Below are 20,340 nucleotides of genomic sequence, written 5' to 3'. Positions count from 1 at the left end.
CTGCTCTCTAAACAAGGGCTGTGTTCGAAACAACCTACTAACATCCTCCCTCCTACATACTTGTCGACTTAACCATCCATTGTGTATGCGAGGTTCTTCGGACCGTTTACACTGAAGTATACAGAATCAATAAAGAATAAAAAAAAAACTATCCATACACTTTCCGGAAGTAAGTTCTCATCCGGGCATTTCTTGCCTACACAAACTCGCATACACAACTGTCACATACTCAAATTGACGTCAAAATTGATATGAGTAGGACGTTAGTATGGCTTTACGAACACAGCCAAGGTGCCTGGCATCTGTGTGCACAGGCTCACACAAAAAAAAACACCTAAATGCCACTTCCCCTTCAAAATAAGACTTCCTGTCGAGCCTTTCGCCACTGCTCCTGAACCTTCCGTGAGTGTTGTCGGTGAACTTGGTGAGACACTTCCCTCTGACATTTTCCCCTTTTTAGAGCACTCACGCTAAAACACACTCAGATATCGCAGCATACGACTTCCTTACTCACCCTTGTCCACACACCCGTTGTTTTTCTATTATCCGACGTAGACAACAAGACGAGTGGGTCTTTGTGAGCGGGGCCTCCTCCACACCGTAGGATCTTGAGTCATGATTGCTTTGCCGCTGTAGCAGTCGGCAGGGAGAATGTGACCAGAGAAAAGTTACTGAGGGAGGCTCTCTCTCCTTGAGCAGCTCTTACCGACAAGGTGCACTTAAGCCCTTGTTACTCCAGTGATTTAGAAGTGCAAAACTGTGCTCTAGTTCTAGTTCAAGTCTCTTTATTTATCATATGCACCAACAAAAAAAAAAAACAGTTGTTGTCAATGAAATTGTTGTGTCTCTTGCTCCTCCGGTAATGCAACATACTGTACATAAAAGAAGATAAAGAAGAAAAAAACAAGAACATCTAGGACAAAACAGGCAGTATACATACACTGCAAAAAAACACAATAATAGTTTGCCATTTGTTGTGCTGTACTAAGTACAAATGTGTGTGATTGAATGAATGATTGTGTAGTACAGTGCTATTATTATTATTATTTTAAATAAACTAGATATAAGCTGCTTGGACGCTTTCCTTATCAGGCCTAGTATCCATCCGCCTTGCAGACTAAATTTGAAAAGTGGTTGAAGGAGCTGCACGTCTAACTAAAGTATCCCAGGTAATAAAGAATGTCCATGTGTGTGTTGTGTGTTTCCAATCAGTTTGTGGAGACCATCAGCAGTAAGCAGACCGAGTTGGACACCTTCATCGCCGAGGGATACAAGACAGCCTTATCCGAGGAGCGTCGCAGGTACTGCTTCCTGGTGGACCGCCAGTGTGCAGTGGCCAAGAACAGCAGTGCCTACCATGGCAAGGTAAGAGTCCAAGAGTCACTTGGTTTTTATTCGCTATCAAAAAAAGACTAACTCTGCGTTCCGAATCGCATACTCTTTCTTTTTTCTATTCTACATCCATCTGAGCATAAAAATCATCTAGTTAGGATGCTACAATTGGGACATACTTTTACTTATTTATTTCATCATAACATTGCGCCTCGATCTTGCCTCTTGCTTTTATATCCGTCGCATCCCTGTTTGTTTTCATATGAAGGCTCCGTCGATGTGACACTTCACTTGCACACTGGATTATGGGTCAGAATCGCCCAAATAGGATGCTGTTTTCAACACTAAAAATCTTGGCTGGATGTAGTAGACATCCGGGTTTTTCTAACCATCCTAAATCTGGCCACAAGAATCAGGGATTCAATGCAATCCTGGGATACAACAAGAGATGGAGCTTAGTCTGTTTTCAGTTCTTTTGATCTTTGTACGAACATATTCCATTTTGTTCAAAAAGAAACTTGTGCAAGGCTTGTTAACGCAATTCATCAATCTGAAGTTATTCCCTTTGTGCTCTGGTGTTGATTCCAGCCAACTATCGCCCCAATCTGTCATCTGTTTGAAATCCACCTGGTGTACACCATTGTTCAGCGCAAAGGGCAAACTAGGAGATATATAATTCAAAGTCGCATTAGCTATGACCGTTTATAGTGGCGTCTTCCTTTTTAAAAATTCATTGAGACTGTGTAGACAATGCACAGCTGACAGGCATGTCTGAAGCCGCAATCCATCATTGCACCTTTGAGGGTCTGCTCACCTTTTATGTGTAGCACACTGCTTCGCTCGTTCGCTCAATAAAAGACTTAAATACAAAAAGGCATCAAACGCTGGACTAAAATGAAAATGGATTGAGCTCAGAGCTCAGTTCGAAGAACAGGACAACAGCTGCAAACTGTGTATCACCCATATTGTCTATACAGTCACTAGATAATTGTATAATGCCTACTGTTATTAAGTGCAGGTCCCCACGTATTGAGGACCTGCAATTATTGTTATCCACCATACTTCTTTTTCAGTTTTTTTATTTCTTCCGCTGTTTTTCTAGCTTCAATTAGACCCGCACCGTTACACTTAGAAATGTAAACATTTAACAGAACGTGGGCCCCCACCCCTATGTGCTATTATTCTTCTTTGTTTTTAAGTTTGAGAGGACGGGCCCCGCACACCGTAAGTCCGATTGACTAGAAATTATATATATATATATATATATATATATATATATATATATATATATATATTAGTGGTGGGCCGATAACGGCGTTAACGGCTGCGTTAACGCCAAACTCTTATCGGGCGATAAAAAAAATATCGCCGTTAATCTCTTAATTCCACCTCCTGTTCGGCTCAGGGGAGATGCTGTTCGCCGTCGGGGTGAACCCCCTTCCGCACGTGAAGGCTCGCTTCACGTGCGGGAAAGCTATAGTGTGAGCGGCCACAGCTTGTATTTTGGTCATATCTAACACTGGACTGCAGGCCTATATAAAAGTGTTGTACCTTTGCTTTCTTTGGGTTAAAAAAAACTCCATCAACTCAGTATCCGTCTAGTCCAAAAAAACTCTGTCAGCTGCTGCTGCAGACGGTGTGCAGACGTGCTCGGAGAATCGGCATCGGCGCATCAACAGTCATTCAATGCAGCGGCAGTAATCATACAACCGAACGGTGTAGAAAGTCCCGTCAGTTAAAAATAGTGATCCAGATTTTAAATCCATGTTAAAATCGGAAGGATATAAAGCTAGTTAGCTTAAAAAAAGTAGCAAACATGTCAACTGTGATGTGTTCAGGCCGGCTCAGTAATATGATTGATGTGTTCAAATGCAACACAAAAAAAAAGAAATTTGAGATTTTGGCGAAACTTGTTTTCCCAGCAATATAAAATAGATAGTAAAGATGGAATGGAATTATGACCTGTTTAATGTCCTATCTTGAGCTATGATCATATCAGCAATTAAAGCAATAATACAAGTTCTATTTCAACAAAATAATAGAAAATTATCAATTGTGATATCAATAAAGACTTGGATCGTTAAGGAGTCTTGAAAATGGTATCAATATCAATACAAATTAACTCTCCTGTCATCTGAGAGAAATTAAGATGATTTAATTTTTTTAACCGTTAGTATTTACCGGTTAAAAATATTATCGGTTGACTGGTTTACCATGGACATCCCTTATACTGTATAAATGTATATCATACATTGTATGTTTTTTTTTGTGTTATCCCAGTTAAGTTTATTATTAATTTTTTATCATTTAATATTACTTTTAATAGTTCCGGGACGTTGGAGCAATAACCTGGTGTTTTGACACTTCAGTGTGCACTGTGAATTTGAAGTAATGTTCAGTTTTTGAATAAAGATGCAGCATTTACAAATGTTTATTTTTTTTATCCGATTCATCAATTAATCGAAAAAATAATCGACCGATTAATCGATTATTGAAATAATCGTTAGTTGCAGCCCTAAACAATTCATCGTTACCTCTTATGGCCTACAGTTCAAAGTTCATGTTTAACTGAATAAACAGTTTGTAAACACAAGTACATCTTGTTGAACATTATTTATTTTCATCACCAATTATCATAGTAGAACAGCTTCCTCAAGCAGTTTGTGATGCATGTTGGAAACAGGAGATGAGCCCCTGGTCTGATGCGCCACCTGGCTTGAGAAACACGTTCTCAAAGATTTACTTTGAGTCATTATTTAGGGAGCACACACATATTATGAATGAATTCAAATGAGCCATTTTAATCTAGATTAATCTAGATTAATTTCAAAATTAATCTAGATTAATCTAGATTAAAAAAATTAATCTATGCCCACCTCTAATATATATATATATATATATATATATATATATATATTTTTTTTTTTTTTTTTTTTACTAATTTGCATAAACTGAAACACAGTCACGTGACATCTAGCCTACTTTCTGGATGTCCTACCTATAATCACCAAATGTTGTACACAGCCTTAGGGGACCGACAACGTTTTAGCGAGATAGCTTAAGAAACAGGTCCGCCATTGACGAAAATATCTTGTTGAGGTCGAGAGCGGGCCTTTGCTGCTAATTTGCCACAACGGCGAGTGTTACAATTGGCCCCAACTTGGGACTCGTCTTCAGAAAGAGTGCGGCGGCGGGTGCAGGGCTGGTTGTCGGCGCCGGGCGGCCTGCACTTTTAAAATTTCCGTGGGATTTTCGTGTTTTTACATTGCTGTTGACTTCTGAAGAAAATAACCTTTGAATCTCTACAGATTTCTCGGTATATTATACCACCAAATGTAATGGAACCAGGATTTAGTCGCTTGTTGTTGCGTGTGCGTGTGTGCGTGTGTGCGTGCGTGTGTGTGTGTGTGTGTGTGTGTAGGTAGTCATTAATCAGGATGGGGGTGTGCGTGGGAGGAGACTGAAGAACCCCTTCCCAGCGGAGTTCCTAATGTGTGTGTGTGTGTTAAGAGAATAGGAAAGATACACATTGGCACATACAAAGAGGGCAGTGGTCACGACATATTGTGGAGGAAAAACCGTATATAAACAATAGGCAGGAAAGCAAAGGTTAAGCAAAGAAATATGTTTACCTGATTTATTTCTGGTCACATAGCACCTACATAGCCTAGCTGTCTCCCTTCTCTTCACACTTGATGTATTTACTGCTCATGTGTGTTGTGTTTCCTTCCTTCTTGCAGGGTAAAGACCTTCTCACCCAGAAGATCCCAGTGTGGCAACAGGCTTGCTCAGACCCCAACAAGCTGCCAGAGAGAGCCATGCTCCTGGCCCAGCAGATGGGCTCTGCAGCTCTTGGGGGCACCAGCCCCCTGCACAGCTCCAAAACAAACCTGGTCATTTCAGACCCTATTCCTGGGGCCGTGCCTCTTCCTGTGCCCCCAGAGTTGGCTGTCTTCATGGGCAGTGGCATGGGACACCAAGCGGTGAGTGGCTTACTGAAGCTTACAATATCTCTATTTCATTTATTACATTTTTACTTATTTTTTTATTTTATTTGTCCTGCGTGCACAAGGAAATGTTTCTTTTCTCATTTCACCTTTGTGTTTTTGTGTCAAATGAAGTCATAAGAAGCAAACTTTAGGCCACAGAAAATACTTGAAATTGATTATTAAAGGAATACTTCACCCATACGGAACCAGCGTTCTATCATTATAAAATAACTATTATAATATAATGAATGAGGTTTTTCTTCCCTCAGTCTTCCCTTAGTCTTCCTTTGGCCCAGCTGTCCTGTTAATCCTAACCCTTATGTCACAAGAAGGAAACTGTAGGGTTAGACAGTGAGACCATAAAACACTCTTTCTACCTTTTCTCAGGCTAAGATGATTAATTTTTTTTTGCACATGTATACTAAATAGGATCTCCGAGTTCAATACACCTTCATATTCCAACCGGTGAAGTAGGCCTTTAATGTATGTATGTCAATTAATACATTATTGTCTTTGTTATTCTTAAGAAAACTGCACAACTTCATTTGTATCACTTGTAGGTGTAATCTGAGATGCTAGAGATTGCTTGTTGTCAAAAATCACTTCTTGTCAAAATCGGTGAATATCTCCCCAGCATCCACTACCTGTCTGCACTGTGTGTGCGCTGAAAAAAAGGATCCAGTGTTAAAACACTCGACGGTGGACTTCTTTGTTTTCAAACCCTTGTTTACATACTAGTTTACGGAGCCCAGTCTGTGTTTTACCACCAGATTGTTTGTCTGTGCACACACAGTACGGACAGGCAGCGGATTGTGAGGAGATATTTACAGATTTAGACAAAAAGGGATTTAGACAACAATCGTTCCCCAGAATCACTGACTCAACCTTTAACTTCAATTTCCTCAGTAGCTTAAAGGTCCTAACTGTTCTATCCTAATGTCAGCCCTGACACCTATGGACCTCTATTAAGATGCCATTTCATAAATAAATATGGTAACACTTTACAATAAGGGTACATTAATTAACTGATAGTTAATGCTTAATTAAATTAGTAAATGCTTATTAAGCATACACAAACTGTTAATGTTTAGTTATTAATGGTCCATTAATGTTTGGTTAAGCATTAACTATGCTTAGTTAACTAATGCTTAGTATATATTAAGCATTTACTAAGCATTAACTAACAGTTGATTAATGTACCTGTATTGTAAAGTGTTACGATAAATATGTGGTATTGCACTGGCTAAGCCATTAACTTTTGACTTTGTTCATTCCAGAGGCTGATGGGCCCTGATGGTATGGTCAATGGGACAACAGTCCACGGGGAGGAATATTGGGCTGGGGCCGGAGAGACCATGTCCGTGTCCCAAGTCAGGCCTGCCTCCCCTCAGACCCAAGCCCCGGGCCAGGCTCCACCCCAGAGACAGGTCAGCGATGTTTACTCCAACACCCTCCCTGTCCGCAGGCCAGCCCCCGCCAAGAACAAGAACCCCGTGGGTAAGATATCCCCAACACTGCTGCAATGGCATGAGCAAGAGAAGCATTGTGGCACCAAGATGTCAAGCTGAACCTTTGCTAGAGCCTCAAACTTATCCCCATCATTTTGCTTTGTAGGTATATTGAGCATTTTAGCATTAAATACATACAGTAGTTGCAATCACAAGAACATTGATATCACTTCATACATTGTATGCTTGATTATGCTGTTGGCTAACTCCATTGTGAGAAAAGAGCACTCCTAGAAATAGTCTACCCATATTCTCATCTAAAGCTGCACTTGCTTGTGTTGAATTATACCGTAGTATCAGGTAATAAGGCAGTGGTGGAATATTACAGAGCCCTGTAAAGAAATCACTATATTTAGAACATCTGTGCGGCTGCTGACTGTGCCTATAGACATAAAGGTTACTTTGTGTTAGCATTGCAGAGTTATTCAGGGCATCTGTGGCTCTGAGCTCTTAATGGATTCCATGTCACTGACTATTGTCTCTGTCTGCAACCTTCCTCAGGGGAGACACGCACCCTGCCCAGGTCCAGCTCCATGGCAGCGGGTCTGGAGAAGAACGGACGTGCCCGTGTCCAGGCCATCTTCTCCCACGCTGCGGGAGACAACGGCACCCTGCTCAGCTTCTCCGAGGGGGACGTCATCACCCTGCTAGTGCCTGAAGCCCGCGACGGCTGGCACTATGGGGAGAATGAGAAGAACAAGATGTAAGTAACTCGTTCATTTATTCTATTATGCCTGAGTCCGTCCTGTGAGATAAGCTATAGATATCTGTCACACGCCTAAAAATCAGCAAAGTAGACTTATGAGTTTAACCACACTTTGCTTTTCCTCAGGCGTGGCTGGTTCCCATTCTCCTACACACGTGTGCTCCCGGAGAGCGACAGTGAGAAGCTCAAAGTGAAGTATGAAGCCTTTTTCTTGATTCAATTGCATTTATCATAACCTGCGTCAACTTAAAGGTGCACTATGTACACGTTGAGTGTGTCTGAAAGGTGAAAATGTTCTAAGGTAAAGTCTTATAACTGAATAAACAGACTTTCGTATCAGGAAAATGTGATCCCTGGAACACTGTTTGAAGTTAGAAAAGGTACCTGCAACGTTACCGTTTCATTGTTATTTCTTTCGCCAGCCGGGCCCACAGTTTGGTTTACAAACATATTCTAGTCTTGTGTTTGGTTCCAGATGCATCAAAATCATTTTTATTTTATTTATGATTATAGAATTATTCAATACTAACAATAACATGTGGAGTAAATATGTTTGGTAAACTAAATGCAGGCTCTGCAAATGTGAACAAATTCCCCTCCCCTGACAACTGCACCTTTAATGAGCCCAGTACTTAAGACTCTGTTCTCTTCCCGTTCCAGCCTGCACCATGGTAAAAGTAGCAGCACAGGGAACTTGTTGGAGAATGATGGATCATTGCCCACACCTGACTATGGCCTGACTGCCCGGCTGCTGGCTCAGAGTCTCGCACAGACCCGCCCGCCGCGCCCTTACAGCATGGCAGGCTTTGGCACACAGGTATAGTTTCACAGTTTGACACGTGTAGTATACCTGAGAAACACGATGCACACACTTGTTACTCTTGCTCAGTTAATCTCTAGCCCCCATCTGGTTTAAATCTTGTGTTGCATAATTGCATATGAGTAATCCTGCAGTACATTTTTAGAGAATCTTTGCTAAGTTTCTGCTGCCACCTTGTGTTTGTGTGTAAGCACAGCAGGTACTTCAGATACAGCTCTGGAAAAAATGAAGAGACCACTCCAAATGTTCAGTGTCTCTTGATTTAACTTTTTAGAGGCATATGTTTGACTAAAATTAACATTTTGTTTTTATAATATAAACCACTGACAACATTTCTACCAAATTCACAATAAAAGTATTGTCATTTAGAACATTTTCAATGAGTAATGTAGATATGAAGATTGAAGAAAAATCCAGACAGGTCTCTTTTTGCGGGCTTTAGATATAAAAGCACACAAAGTAAATACGTTGACTTCTGTCTTTACAGCCTGCTATTGAGGATTACGACGGCCGCTTTGCCACAAGGTAAGTGACTTTAGTGCCATTTAAGTAATACATGATATGAGTGCTGCTGCCATCTGAATGATTTAACATGTTTGATGTTAGCAGAATGACATGAATCAGAAAAACACATGAGAAATGGTATTTCACCTGAGTAACTACAGGTTGAACAGAACGGCAACTGCCTTACCATGTATCCCAATGAAATGCTACATAGACAGGTTCAGCTTTTTCTTTTTTACAGTATGTTGTATAGTTGGAACACATTCATACTCCATTAAGTTTATATGCATACTCAGAATAGATCCTTAAACAGCTTTATCTGGTGGAGACTATCCAAGTCGCACAACAAGGGAGATCTTGCTAAAACAATCAAGAAAAACACTACTAAACCTTAAGAAGAATTTTTTGGCCTTTCATACTGTGAATTTAAATTAGTAGAGGCAAATTTAAGATGTTGACCAATGCCTGTCATATGCATATTGCAACATTGTCTGTCAGTACAAAGTTATGAAGTTAGTCTTTTAAACTAACTGCAAAAAGTATTCTATGATATACATAGTAAGTTGCACATGATACAATTAGTATGAAGTCTGCCATTTGGAAGAAGTATTTGTTTGTTTTTGTTGTTGTTTTTGAAGTATTCATTCAGTCTGAAATAGGGACTGAATGCTAATCACAGTTTCCTCAAATTACTTTTTCTGTCTGACTAACAGTCCAAAAACTGAAATATTTCAAATGTACATATAATAATATGATGTTGGGCAAAGCAGTACATCTTCACATCTGAGAGGCTAGAAACCAAAGAATATTTCATAATTCGGCTCTGACAATTGATTTAGACGAATAATAAATCTTCAAAACAGGTGGCCATTATTTTTTTTTCGGTTTGAGGAATATAGTTTGGCTTAAGCAATAGATTTGACTTTGCTTGCAGGGCTAAAATCCCCCACCTCATGAGATCTATGTACATGCACAGTGTTTCCTTTGAACATCATTGTCCTTAACTTGTCCTTGCTTATGTTTATCAATAGCTCCTTTTAAAGCAATGAAGTGCAATCAGTGTCTCAGTTTTTTAATGTCAGAGTGCTCTTGGGCCAAGTCTATCTTCACTGTAAAGTCATTAAGTCCCCGCTGACTCCCCAGGGCTGTGAGTGAGGGTAGGGCTAGTCATTTATGCTGTGCCTGTTTTCTGTCCAATCAGGGAGTACATCATTGTGTACATGTATATAAATGTGTGTGTGTGTGCGTGTGTGCGTGCGTGTGTGCGTGTGTGTGTGTGTGTGTGTGTGTGTGTGAGAGAGAGACCGGAGTGTTCTTGCAGTGGTATTGCTGTTTGGTGGAGTTACATGTTGTGACAGTAGTAATCATGCTGACTTCATCTCCGTCATCACTGCTATTTGTCAGAACTGGAGCTTTGGGCACCAGTGTCAAGCTGTTTTACATAGCCTACTCTTGTCTTGCTCTGAATGTGTTTTATTAGTGTTTGGACACAACACTGTCCTGTAGGGTGCATTCACCCCCCCAACAACAGACTAATCTAACACTACATCCCTCCAGCTATGGAGATGACTTGATTTTCTCATCAACAGTCATTTTTTGGTTGGGTTTCGTCTACTTTTTCAGTGACAGACAAATTGCTTGATGTGGGCATTAACGTTCGACATTTCTTTGCGAAACCCTATCTAGATTAAACAAGTGTTGATGGGGGAATTGGAAGTCCAATCTTCCTGAGGCCTGTTTCAGAAAGTGGGTGTTGGGGAGGACCTCAGAGTTAGTGAGTTTTTGGTTTCAGAAAGCAGGTTCACCTTAACTCTGAGTCAGTTAGCGCGGTACCATAAATCAGCAGACCTAAACCGCTTAGTGGCAGGTTTTACTTTAACCAACTCTGAGTTTGTCCTTTTACACCAAAGCTGCAACTGGAGAAAGCTTGTCACAGTACACAGTCCGTGTACAGATTGAAGTTCATATTCCACAGAAATCTCAATAGGGATGTGTTATCATTTCCTGGTGATATTCTGTTTGATCGATCATTTATCTGATCAACATTCCCGCTCCCTTGTGTTTTATTGTTTGTTTATTGTTAAGTTGTGGATCCCCATTAGTTGACGCAGTAGCGGCAAACTAGTCTTCCTGGGGTCCAATTAAAATCAGAACATACAAATAATAAATCATCAATCACATACAGCAGAAGTAACAAGACTACAGATACAAAACTACAGCTGTAGATAAATAAATAAATAGGCATCTGTGCGCTTCAGAGCGTGCAAACACCCACATGAAAATACAATACATTGAGTGCCAAGTCAGAGTCCTGAGTTCATATTTAACATTAATAAAAATAGGATTTAATTAGCCTATTGAATTCTTTATTTACAGTTATAACACAAATTTGCAAAGGTAGTAAATTCCATAAAGACATGGATCTATAGAAGGCAGTTTTCTTCATTGCATTCGTTCTACAGTGTGGGAGCACAACTTGTCCTGCTGTTGCAGACCTAGTACCGTATGAATGAGCATCAGAGCAGAAACCAATTTTGTTAAAGAGAGCTCTAGGAACATGAGTGGAATTTACATTCTTAATAAATATCAAGGACCTAAATGGATAACCTATCAAGAGCTTTAGGCCACTTCAGTTGTTGTTCATAAGACACATCGTGAACATGCTCTACATGCACAATTAATCATTTGTGTTGCACTTTATTCTTTTATTTTTGTATTAAAGGTGCACTATGCAGTTTCAGGGGGAGGTGAATCTGTTTACATGTGCAGAGCCCGCGGTTCATTTACTCTACATGTAATTCTAAGAATTGAATAATGCTAACATCTTTTAATCAAAACCAAATTATTTTGAGGAACCTGGAACCAAACGTAAGACTAGGATATGTTTGTAAACAAAACTGTGGGCCTGGCTGCTGTAAACAACAACAGCAACTGTTCTAACATCAGTGTTGCTGAGGAGATTTCTTTCAGGCTGCTCACTTCCCACAGATACAGTCAATCTCAAATAATATAGGCTTTAGGTTCCCTATAAGAAATGATGTAAGAATTGAACCCTTGGTCACTTGCTGAGGAACATCAATTTGGTTATACATCAATAGCCCTTAAATGATCACTGTAGCTACTCATTTTTCTGATGTTAAAGTCTTTCACTCACCGGAGCGACAGTCTGCACGTGATAAAAGAACCAGTTGCCTCAATACTTCATAAACATACGCTGTCAGCATTGTTGTGCCTTGCCAGCTCCTACTTTTGCTGCTACTGTAGGCCTATAACCTTTCCCTAAATCCAATATAGATACCGAATCGTAATGGCTTCACTTGAGAAAAAATGTTTGCCCTTTTTTTTCCTGAATTGCTGAGATTTATAATTTCGGAATTCTGAGATAATATTCCCGTCAATTTGTTTCCGTACCATATTGTGCATTTATACATATTCCTAATTCCAATGGGGCGGATTCTCCTGTTTTCATGGTGAATCATGTTATCAGGGATCCATTGATGATGGCTTTCACACACACGCACTCAACTCAGAGTAGACGTCCTCAGAGTTGATTGACCTAGCCCTGATAGGCTGTTCTGAAACCCAAAAACTCAGAGTTTCTCATCTTTAGGCTTTGTCAACTCAGGGTGGAGGTATAAACTCTGAGTTAGTAAACCCTGCTTCCTGAAACAGGCCCCTGATCACGGCAGGTGTGTTTGGAGACGTAGCTGTAGGTGGGGGCTGTGTTTACAGTAGATTTTTACAAACCCCCACCTACGCTTCTCCTAAACCTCCATGCTGCCTCCTTTGTGCCTGTCTTTGTCTATCTCCATTTCTCTCTGAGTGTGTCCGACCTGGCAAGCTTCCTTCTCTCTTTGTTCCACAGTGACAGTCCTGATGGCAAATTGATTTCGACTGTGTGAGAAACAGACATAAAGAGACAGACACAGACAGCTCCGGATAGCACAGGGGCCTCTTCCTCCCCATCTTTCCCCCCGCTCTTAGCCTCCCCTCCTGTCTACTTCTCCTCTGCCTCCACGCACACCCCCTTCTTCTCCAAGTGGAAGAGGCCAGTTTCATCCCTCCTTTCTGTCCTCTCTTCCTCCCCGGGTCCCTTCCTTTTCCTCCGTCCGTCCATCCGTCCTGGGGTGCTGCGGCTGGCGGTGTCGGTGTGGACAGTAGCGGTTGGTGGGTGGAGGATTGCGTTGAGCGAGAGGGCCAGAGCGGGCCGTACCTGCTCGGCATGCAGCAGCACTATGGACTCTGAACACTCTATACTCTCTGATCACAGTCCGCCATCACAGGATTGGTTGACTCAAGAGACTGCCTTTGCTACTGCTCGTCTTTTCATGCATGTACATGGTTCTGTCATTTTTTTGTCAAACTGAAGGACATGTTCATGTACTGTACAAGTGCCAAATGACAATGTCGTTGTACTAAAAAGCCACTGGCTGAATGACCTTTTTTGAAAAAGCACATGTGGGCCCAGTATTATCGAGCTCCCACGCAACACATACAAACCAACAAACAAACAAAAGCTTTGATCAAAGTGAGGCTGTTGCAGCAGACTATGTTTCTGTTCTGAGAGATCCCATAGGTCGCGCTGTGCTTCCTTGTGTCAATGCTAGACTTGATTTTCTGTCCATTGTGTGTGTGTGTGTGTGTGTGTGTGTGTGTGTGTGTGTGTGTGTGTGTGTGTGTGTGTGTGTGTGTGTGTGTGTGTGTGTGTGTGTGTGTGTGTGTGTGTGTGTGTGTGTGTGTGTGTGTGTGTGTGTGTGTGTGTGTGTGTGTGTGTGTGTGTGTGTGTGTGTGTGTGTGTGTGTGTGTCATATTTGCCTTACTTTGCTTCTTTTTTTCTATTAAACAACTTTTCAAATGAAGCTTCAAAAATATACGGTATATTTAACTATATATATAGATATATATAAAAATTGTCTCCGTCCGCCCACAAAATTGAACTGTATTATGATCCTTGCGAAAACGCATTTTTCCTGTTCATTTTCAATTAAACTTTTCACTCTCAGTCCGACAGACACTTTTTCTTTTTGCCATTCCTGGCAGAACCTACTGAAATAACTGTCCCTTAAAATGAAATGCCTCAGTCCAATACACTTCAGTTTGGTCTTTTTTTTTCTGGACTTCCAGTGAGTTTAAAGGGGTCTTTGATCATCTGTTGAATATCCTCAATAACATCTGTGAATTAGTTTTAGGTTAAATGACAACCACAGCTTTTGCAGCTCTCCTTGTTATCTATGATTGTATTCCCTGAGTGGCTATGTCATTTTTGGTCTTTTTCTTTAAAAAAAAAAAAAAAGATTGTCCTTGTAAAAATTGTCCAAATTTCAAAACAATGAGAACCTACTGATGAGTTGAACTGTTTATCTTATGCATGCTGTGGAGGGAAAACCAGAAAATGTGATACTGAAAAATTGACCTTGAATGTATGGTGACTTTTTACAAAAGGTATTCTAAATAAAACACATCTCTATATATTAATAAACAGTTTGGTCTGGGCTAGAACTCCTTTCTGTCAAGTGAAATTGACATGTTCAGTTGTGTTGAACATTTTCATGTTTCAAAGTTAACAATCTAAAACGACCCCCACATCTTAGGTGTTTTTGTAATTCTATATTTATTTTCAGAGCTACCACCCTCGTGTGAATCATTTCAAGCCACAGCTCCGTGGTCCAAGCATGCAGCTTCATCCTACCCCCTCCCCCAGTGACACCCCTTAGCATCTGTGCTGCTGTCTGTCATGATAAAAAAAAGGCTGTCAGTGTGTGTGTGTGTGTGTGGTGGTGTTGTGTACAGTATGCGTATCGTGACATATTTGAACTCTGCCTGCTTAACTTTCTAGTATCGGTTGTATTTTAATTTGTTTTGGCTCGTGTTTGAGTTTCATTTGGGTGATATGCTAGCAGACACAATTTACAACACCTGCCTGTTGACTGCATTGCATTTACAGCAAAACGGACGTCCACATTTCCTCACGTTGTTAGAGTTTGAAAATGAGCATATAGCGTCTCCGTACAGCATGTTGAGCATGACTTCTGTTTTCCATCCCCCTCATGTCAGTTACAGTTGTTGTGGCTACCATTAGGAACCTACAGTATGCTCATCTTGCACCAGACTAACCCGCAGTGTTGTTACAAATTGTGAGCCATGCATGGTCTGATAGTTGAAAGCATTCAAACCCAGAGGTTCTCTTTACCTTCCAGTTTGGGTCCAGAATAGTCCCGGTTCTGAGGGAACAGGACCTCCGTAAGTCACCAGCCTCCATCGCCTTTCAGCCTACCAATCACTTTTCCCCTTCTCTCTATTACTGCCTGGTTGTCTTTGCTGTCATTGGCTTTTGGCTGCATTAGGATACTGGGAATCACTGGTCTTTACTGTCCTTTGACCTCCATGGACGTGGCAGCATTTGGTTCTGTCAATCCTGCAGATCTTGGGTTGTAAAAGAATAACTGAGATTTTTTCTGTGTTTGTGTGTCCATCATAATTTCATACAGAGCAGACACTAACCCTGCATGCATGCCTTTTGCAAGCTGTTTTTGTTCATTATTAACATTGTATTAAGAGTTGTTCCTACTACATGCTTGCTAAAACTCACTCACTGAAACTTTTGCTGAACGTATTGTAACACAAACTATAACCAAACTATATGTATGGGAAGACAATTTGGCGTGGCCCACATATCTATAAATGTGTCATGTGTTCACCCTAACTGTGGCTGTTCCTTGTCTCACCCCTCCTCTCCCCACAGTGACCGTGCCATGGAGGTCTACCTCCGGCCCACCTTCAATGATGACCGATCTGCACCCATCTTCTACTAGCAGCCTGCTGTCCCCTTTTGGCCGCTTATGGGCCCTTTTTGAAAGTGTAATATAAAAATGGCTTACATTGACATGTTTCAGTTGTATGATTATCACAAGAAGGGCCCACAAGTGTGACTGAGGGTGGGAAAAATCCCCTCGAGGAACATGTTACACTACTAAGACATGTAGTTTCTTTGCTGTGGAAATGCAAAGAGAATTATCCTGTTAATCCTTGTGATGTTTTTGCATACGCTTCCACACACATTGATTGTCTCAGCCTGAGCATTTGGGTGTGACAGTAGACTATTGTTAGGTATTTAGATCACCAGTTTTGGATAAGGTATGGCTAATAGGTTTTACTAGAGAAGCCATCACATTATTATGTATCTGCAGTTCTACTATGGGGGTTTCTTTTGTTTCTCTTCAACATTGTACACTGTACATTTCATTTGAGGATTATTAACATTAATGAGCACTTCAGGCGCATTCTGCATTAGGTGAGGCTTGAGGGTGAATGTGAGATGGTCGGTAACAGTTTTCAGTTCAACACTGTAATATGCACTGGAGATGGTGTAGATTGGACACTGCCACAGATAGTTTCAACTGGGCCGTTGGTGAGTAAACTATAAGTCTGCTTTTTGTTAAGTGATATATAGTGCTATATATATATATTTGTTAGTTGTGATACAGTATACCCATACTTCTAATGTGGGAACTGTGCCTTCGACTTAAAAAAAAAATACATGCTTCACGCAGCATTGACCCAATCATTCTGCAAACTGGTTTGAGGGTATTTGTGTCACAGTTCAATTTGTATTTTTTGATAATTCATAAAATTATAAGTGGGATAATTTCCCCTTTTTTTTTCTTTTTTTTTTTGCTTTTAATGTTGACTTTTTTTTTCTTAAGTTGCAGCACAGTGTGATATTTTATTTCCACAGAAATAATACAAGGCTATTTTGAAATGCTTTTCTTTCCTTCTCTTTGAATTTCAGTTATATCTAAGCTGCCAGATAGCCAAAAGATTGGAATACAGTGCATATATAATGGGTCTTTTTTATATTTACTTTGAGGGAGTGGTAGCTTATCAGATAAGGTACAGTATTATCATGGCTTTTTATCATTCATTCTCAGTATTATACACTCATCTGGAAGAAAAGCTTGGGAGCAGAGGCATTTATCTACAATATGATGTGTGGTAATAGTAATGGATATGTATGGGATGGGAAAGCAATAATGTGTATGTTTGTGTGAATGAGCTAAAATGCCTCTTAGACTACAATAAATGAATCGAGTTACATCATGAAAAGTCATTTTTTCCCCATGGATGAGTCCTTTACACTGAGTGACAATGAACAGGCTTTTATTACCCAGCTCATTTTGGCGGTGAGTTTCAAATGCATTTTTTACTTTTTTATAGCTTTCATTTGTCCATTTCTGACTTGTGTCTCTGTTTGTATTATATCTGTACTGTACAGAAAATGCATTTAAATTATCTGGTCCAAAATAAATCTAAATGGGCACAAACTTCCTCCATTTTTTGTCTTGTTTCTTTTGCAGAAAACTGCACCTCTCTCACACATCAATGCAGATTAAAAAAAAATATCACAGACACGAGAAGGGAAAAAAGTATTTGGATTTATTTGTTTGGGATAGTAATATAGCAATGAAGTGAACACTGTGAAGGGGAAAAATGGAAACAGCAATGGTGTTACTACCGGTGCACACAACAGCCCAACTCACCTTCTCCCAAGATGTCTGCCACTTTAAGCCGATAGGCTTTGACATATCTTTTTGGCAAATGTAAGAGCCTGTCATCATGGATTGCATCTTTTCAAATCGTACAAAAATACTAGGGACGTTTTCTCTCCTTGCAGAACTTAAAAGGCAAGGTGTGAGGAAACAGAGTTGGCACTTTGAGCTACAGAAAGAAAAGAGAAGGGGAGAGAGCTGTCAATTACAGCAGTAGTAATTCAGGTCAAGCTACCTGCTACATGTTCATAACACATTCATACATTATGTGGGATATGTCTTTTTTTCTGTACACCTCCGATAGGCATTCAGCACAAAATGCAATAAAATACATTATGTATGACTAGATTGACAACACGTAGACGTAGAAAATGATGCATAAAGATGAAGCTCACGTTTTACAAGGCATGACATCTTGAATTCTGTTGAAACATTTTCTATCCATGTGGTGGCATTCTATTGCTGATCAAATATAAAAATGAACAAAGTATATATGCAACAAAATCAAGTGAACCTGTAGCCGGCACTGTGGACACAAATGGGGAATCTTTTTTTTGTAAAGATATTTCATTCCAGGACGGGTTATGCAGAGCAACAGAGCCATCACTTCTTCAAATAAAGACCCAGCCTGGCTATACAAAGTGCTTTAGGCCCAGATAAATGGGAACTGTTGACATATATTGTAGGTCATTGTTACCAAGAGTGAGGAGTGGTGGTGATACTTAGGGAGTGACGACACCTGGATGTCTGTTATTGTTCTATTTAGATAGCATTAAGAATCCACATAGTCCCTCCATCAATATGATTTGGATCATGGTATAAATAAAGCATCTTCAACAAAAAAAAAAACTCACCGTCACCCACTAAAAAAAGGTCTAATTTTGTGTTTGGAAATCCACCACAGTCATCAAGCAATGTTCTCTGCTCTGACAATGAGAGCTGTAACAGTCTTTAAAAATGCCAGATCAATGGTCAGCAGATGGACAAAGGCAGCCAATAAGAAGAGCAGCTATGAAGCCAGTCATTTTTACAATTTTTTTCTTTTATAAGATATATATCTTCTTGTAAATTCACATTAAATGACCCATCAGGTCACCAACAGAAAGGGATGCTGCATTGAGCACATATGTTACTGTTTCATATACTGCATGGTAAACTAAAAACTGTTATACTGAGAACTTCTAAGCAAACACTATGATCTGATGTTGTATCCACTCTCCTGGGATTTACTCTCAATCAGGCCAAACCAGCAGCTATAGCTTACGTGAAAAAAAGTGTGCAAATTATTGAGGGTTTTTCACTACAATATGAGGCAATATGAGGTCTCATAAAGGGTCACAGGGGGTCAGGTGCCCCACATGTTGATAAAAAATAAAACTCTGTAAAACATCTATATAATAATGCTGCTTTTCTGTGTTGAGAAAGACCATGGACTAATCTTCCTTCCGTCAGGGCTGCGGGCCACTCAATCTTTTGGACCATCTTCACTGTTCCCTGTTGAAATAATTGATTAGTTAAGAAGTATCATAGCTTACACTATTAGAGAAAAACTAATCAAACTACTTAAAGTGATACTTCACACAACACCTATTTCTGTGTGTTAAGAGCAGAAGTAAGCAGGCCCCCCATAGAGACAGATGTTTCAAGGACATAGATTGGTTTTACAGCAGGAGGAAAAAGGTCCTGCAACTTCTTAAACCCCCTTTGAATTCACTCGCCATATGTCTGATGCAAACTCTAAAATATTTACCAAAAAATATGTCCATACACTGATTATTGTTTGTATTGTGAAGGCATACTGTATGTGCATTATTTTGTATGACACCACAAAGGGAAGACACTTGCACACAAGATACAAATGTGATAGACACAAACTGCTGTATTTTACCAGCCACATTTTCAACCTATAAGGGTTTGGTATTTTATACTAGACAGTCCGTTGGTGGTATCACTAGGACACCATATGTTAGACCAATTGTAAACTCCAACTGCAACTGAAATCACTTGAAGTTATTCCCTTTGGCAGTCAAGTGGTTATTTCATATGTATTCTCAATTGTTTCTGAATATTCAAAGGAAGAACATAGAAAAAGTTTTTGGTGAAATGAAAGAAAAGTAAAGAAACTCGACATGTTGCTTATAAGCCATGGGTAAATATTGTTTTGCTAGCATATGTTAAAACCACACCAGTCAGATGTGATATGTGCAGGAACATTTACTGTACATGCTGTAATTAGTTATCTACTGTTAAATCCAATGTTGCCGTCTAACTCTTCCACTGGGAATGTGTGGTTTCTAAGGTACAGAACAGGACATATATCCATGTTTAATGGTATAAGATATAGGCCTAGATAAAAAGGAGACTTTATCATGAAAGCTAATGTGGTTGTTCTTCACAGTTTGCGGTTCCTCTGTGGTGACCAAGAGTGACCCTTTGCTTTACTTATGTTAGATAGTGCTTTACAATTATGTTCTGAAAATATGGTTTAAAGCAATCTCATTGGCCATTTAAAAAGTTCTCAAACAATGTAGACAGAGAACTAACATAAATGTGACAGATGAGGGCCCCATCATGGAACCAAATTGGTATTTGCCCTTGAATATTAGGTGACTGTGAGATCATATTTCCAGTGCAAATAAATAAGCATTTTACAGCAGTCCAAACTGTGTCTAAAAGAAAAAACTAATACAGACCTGTTGCTGAACCCATGTGGGGGTCAGAGACATGTGTGATAGAGAATCGTGACACCATAAAACGGTTAAGTGCTACAGCTGCAGGTTTAGGTGTCTCGGGGCTGTTGGATGTGGATGTTGATGTGGGTGAGGACTGGGGCTCAGTGATAGTGTCAGGTGAGGCCAGGCAGGGATCAAACAAGAGGTCATCTTCCCATTCATAACCCCCACCTGAACGCAAAAACACAGAATTAGAATCATCA

General features: G+C 40.1%; 2 protein-coding genes across 3 annotated transcripts in view; one reads left to right on the top strand and one right to left on the bottom strand.

The window, feature by feature from the left end:
* LOC307262884 (BAR/IMD domain-containing adapter protein 2-like) overlaps positions 1-17,189 on the top strand; it is a 69,353-nt gene extending 52,164 nt beyond the window's left edge. The window contains exons 7-15 of one of the 2 annotated variants that reach the window (XM_080043894.1): positions 1,213-1,365; positions 5,073-5,315; positions 6,599-6,818; positions 7,331-7,532; positions 7,662-7,730; positions 8,196-8,352; positions 8,843-8,880; positions 15,057-15,099; positions 15,602-17,189. In XM_080043894.1, coding sequence (XP_079900020.1) covers positions 1,213-1,365; positions 5,073-5,315; positions 6,599-6,818; positions 7,331-7,532; positions 7,662-7,730; positions 8,196-8,352; positions 8,843-8,880; positions 15,057-15,072 — 1,098 coding nt within the window. In that variant the 3' untranslated portion in view covers positions 15,073-15,099; positions 15,602-17,189. The remainder of the gene's footprint in view (positions 1-1,212; positions 1,366-5,072; positions 5,316-6,598; positions 6,819-7,330; positions 7,533-7,661; positions 7,731-8,195; positions 8,353-8,842; positions 8,881-15,056; positions 15,100-15,601) is intronic. The other variant, XM_080043893.1, reaches the window with a different exon arrangement.
* A 156-nt stretch (positions 17,190-17,345) lies between these two features.
* The window catches only part of aatka (apoptosis-associated tyrosine kinase a), a gene marked incomplete at its 5' end in the record, with an annotated part of 32,910 nt that continues 29,915 nt past the window's right edge, over positions 17,346-20,340 (bottom strand). The window contains 2 exons of the mRNA XM_080044147.1: positions 17,346-18,899; positions 20,099-20,308. Coding sequence (XP_079900273.1) covers positions 18,871-18,899; positions 20,099-20,308 — 239 coding nt within the window. The 3' untranslated portion in view covers positions 17,346-18,870. The remainder of the gene's footprint in view (positions 18,900-20,098; positions 20,309-20,340) is intronic.

This window comes from Ammodytes marinus (genome assembly GCF_949987685.1).
Source record: "Ammodytes marinus genome assembly, chromosome: 16".
Taxonomy (NCBI): domain Eukaryota; kingdom Metazoa; phylum Chordata; class Actinopteri; order Uranoscopiformes; family Ammodytidae; genus Ammodytes; species Ammodytes marinus.
This window is presented reverse-complemented; position numbering and strand designations above follow the sequence as displayed.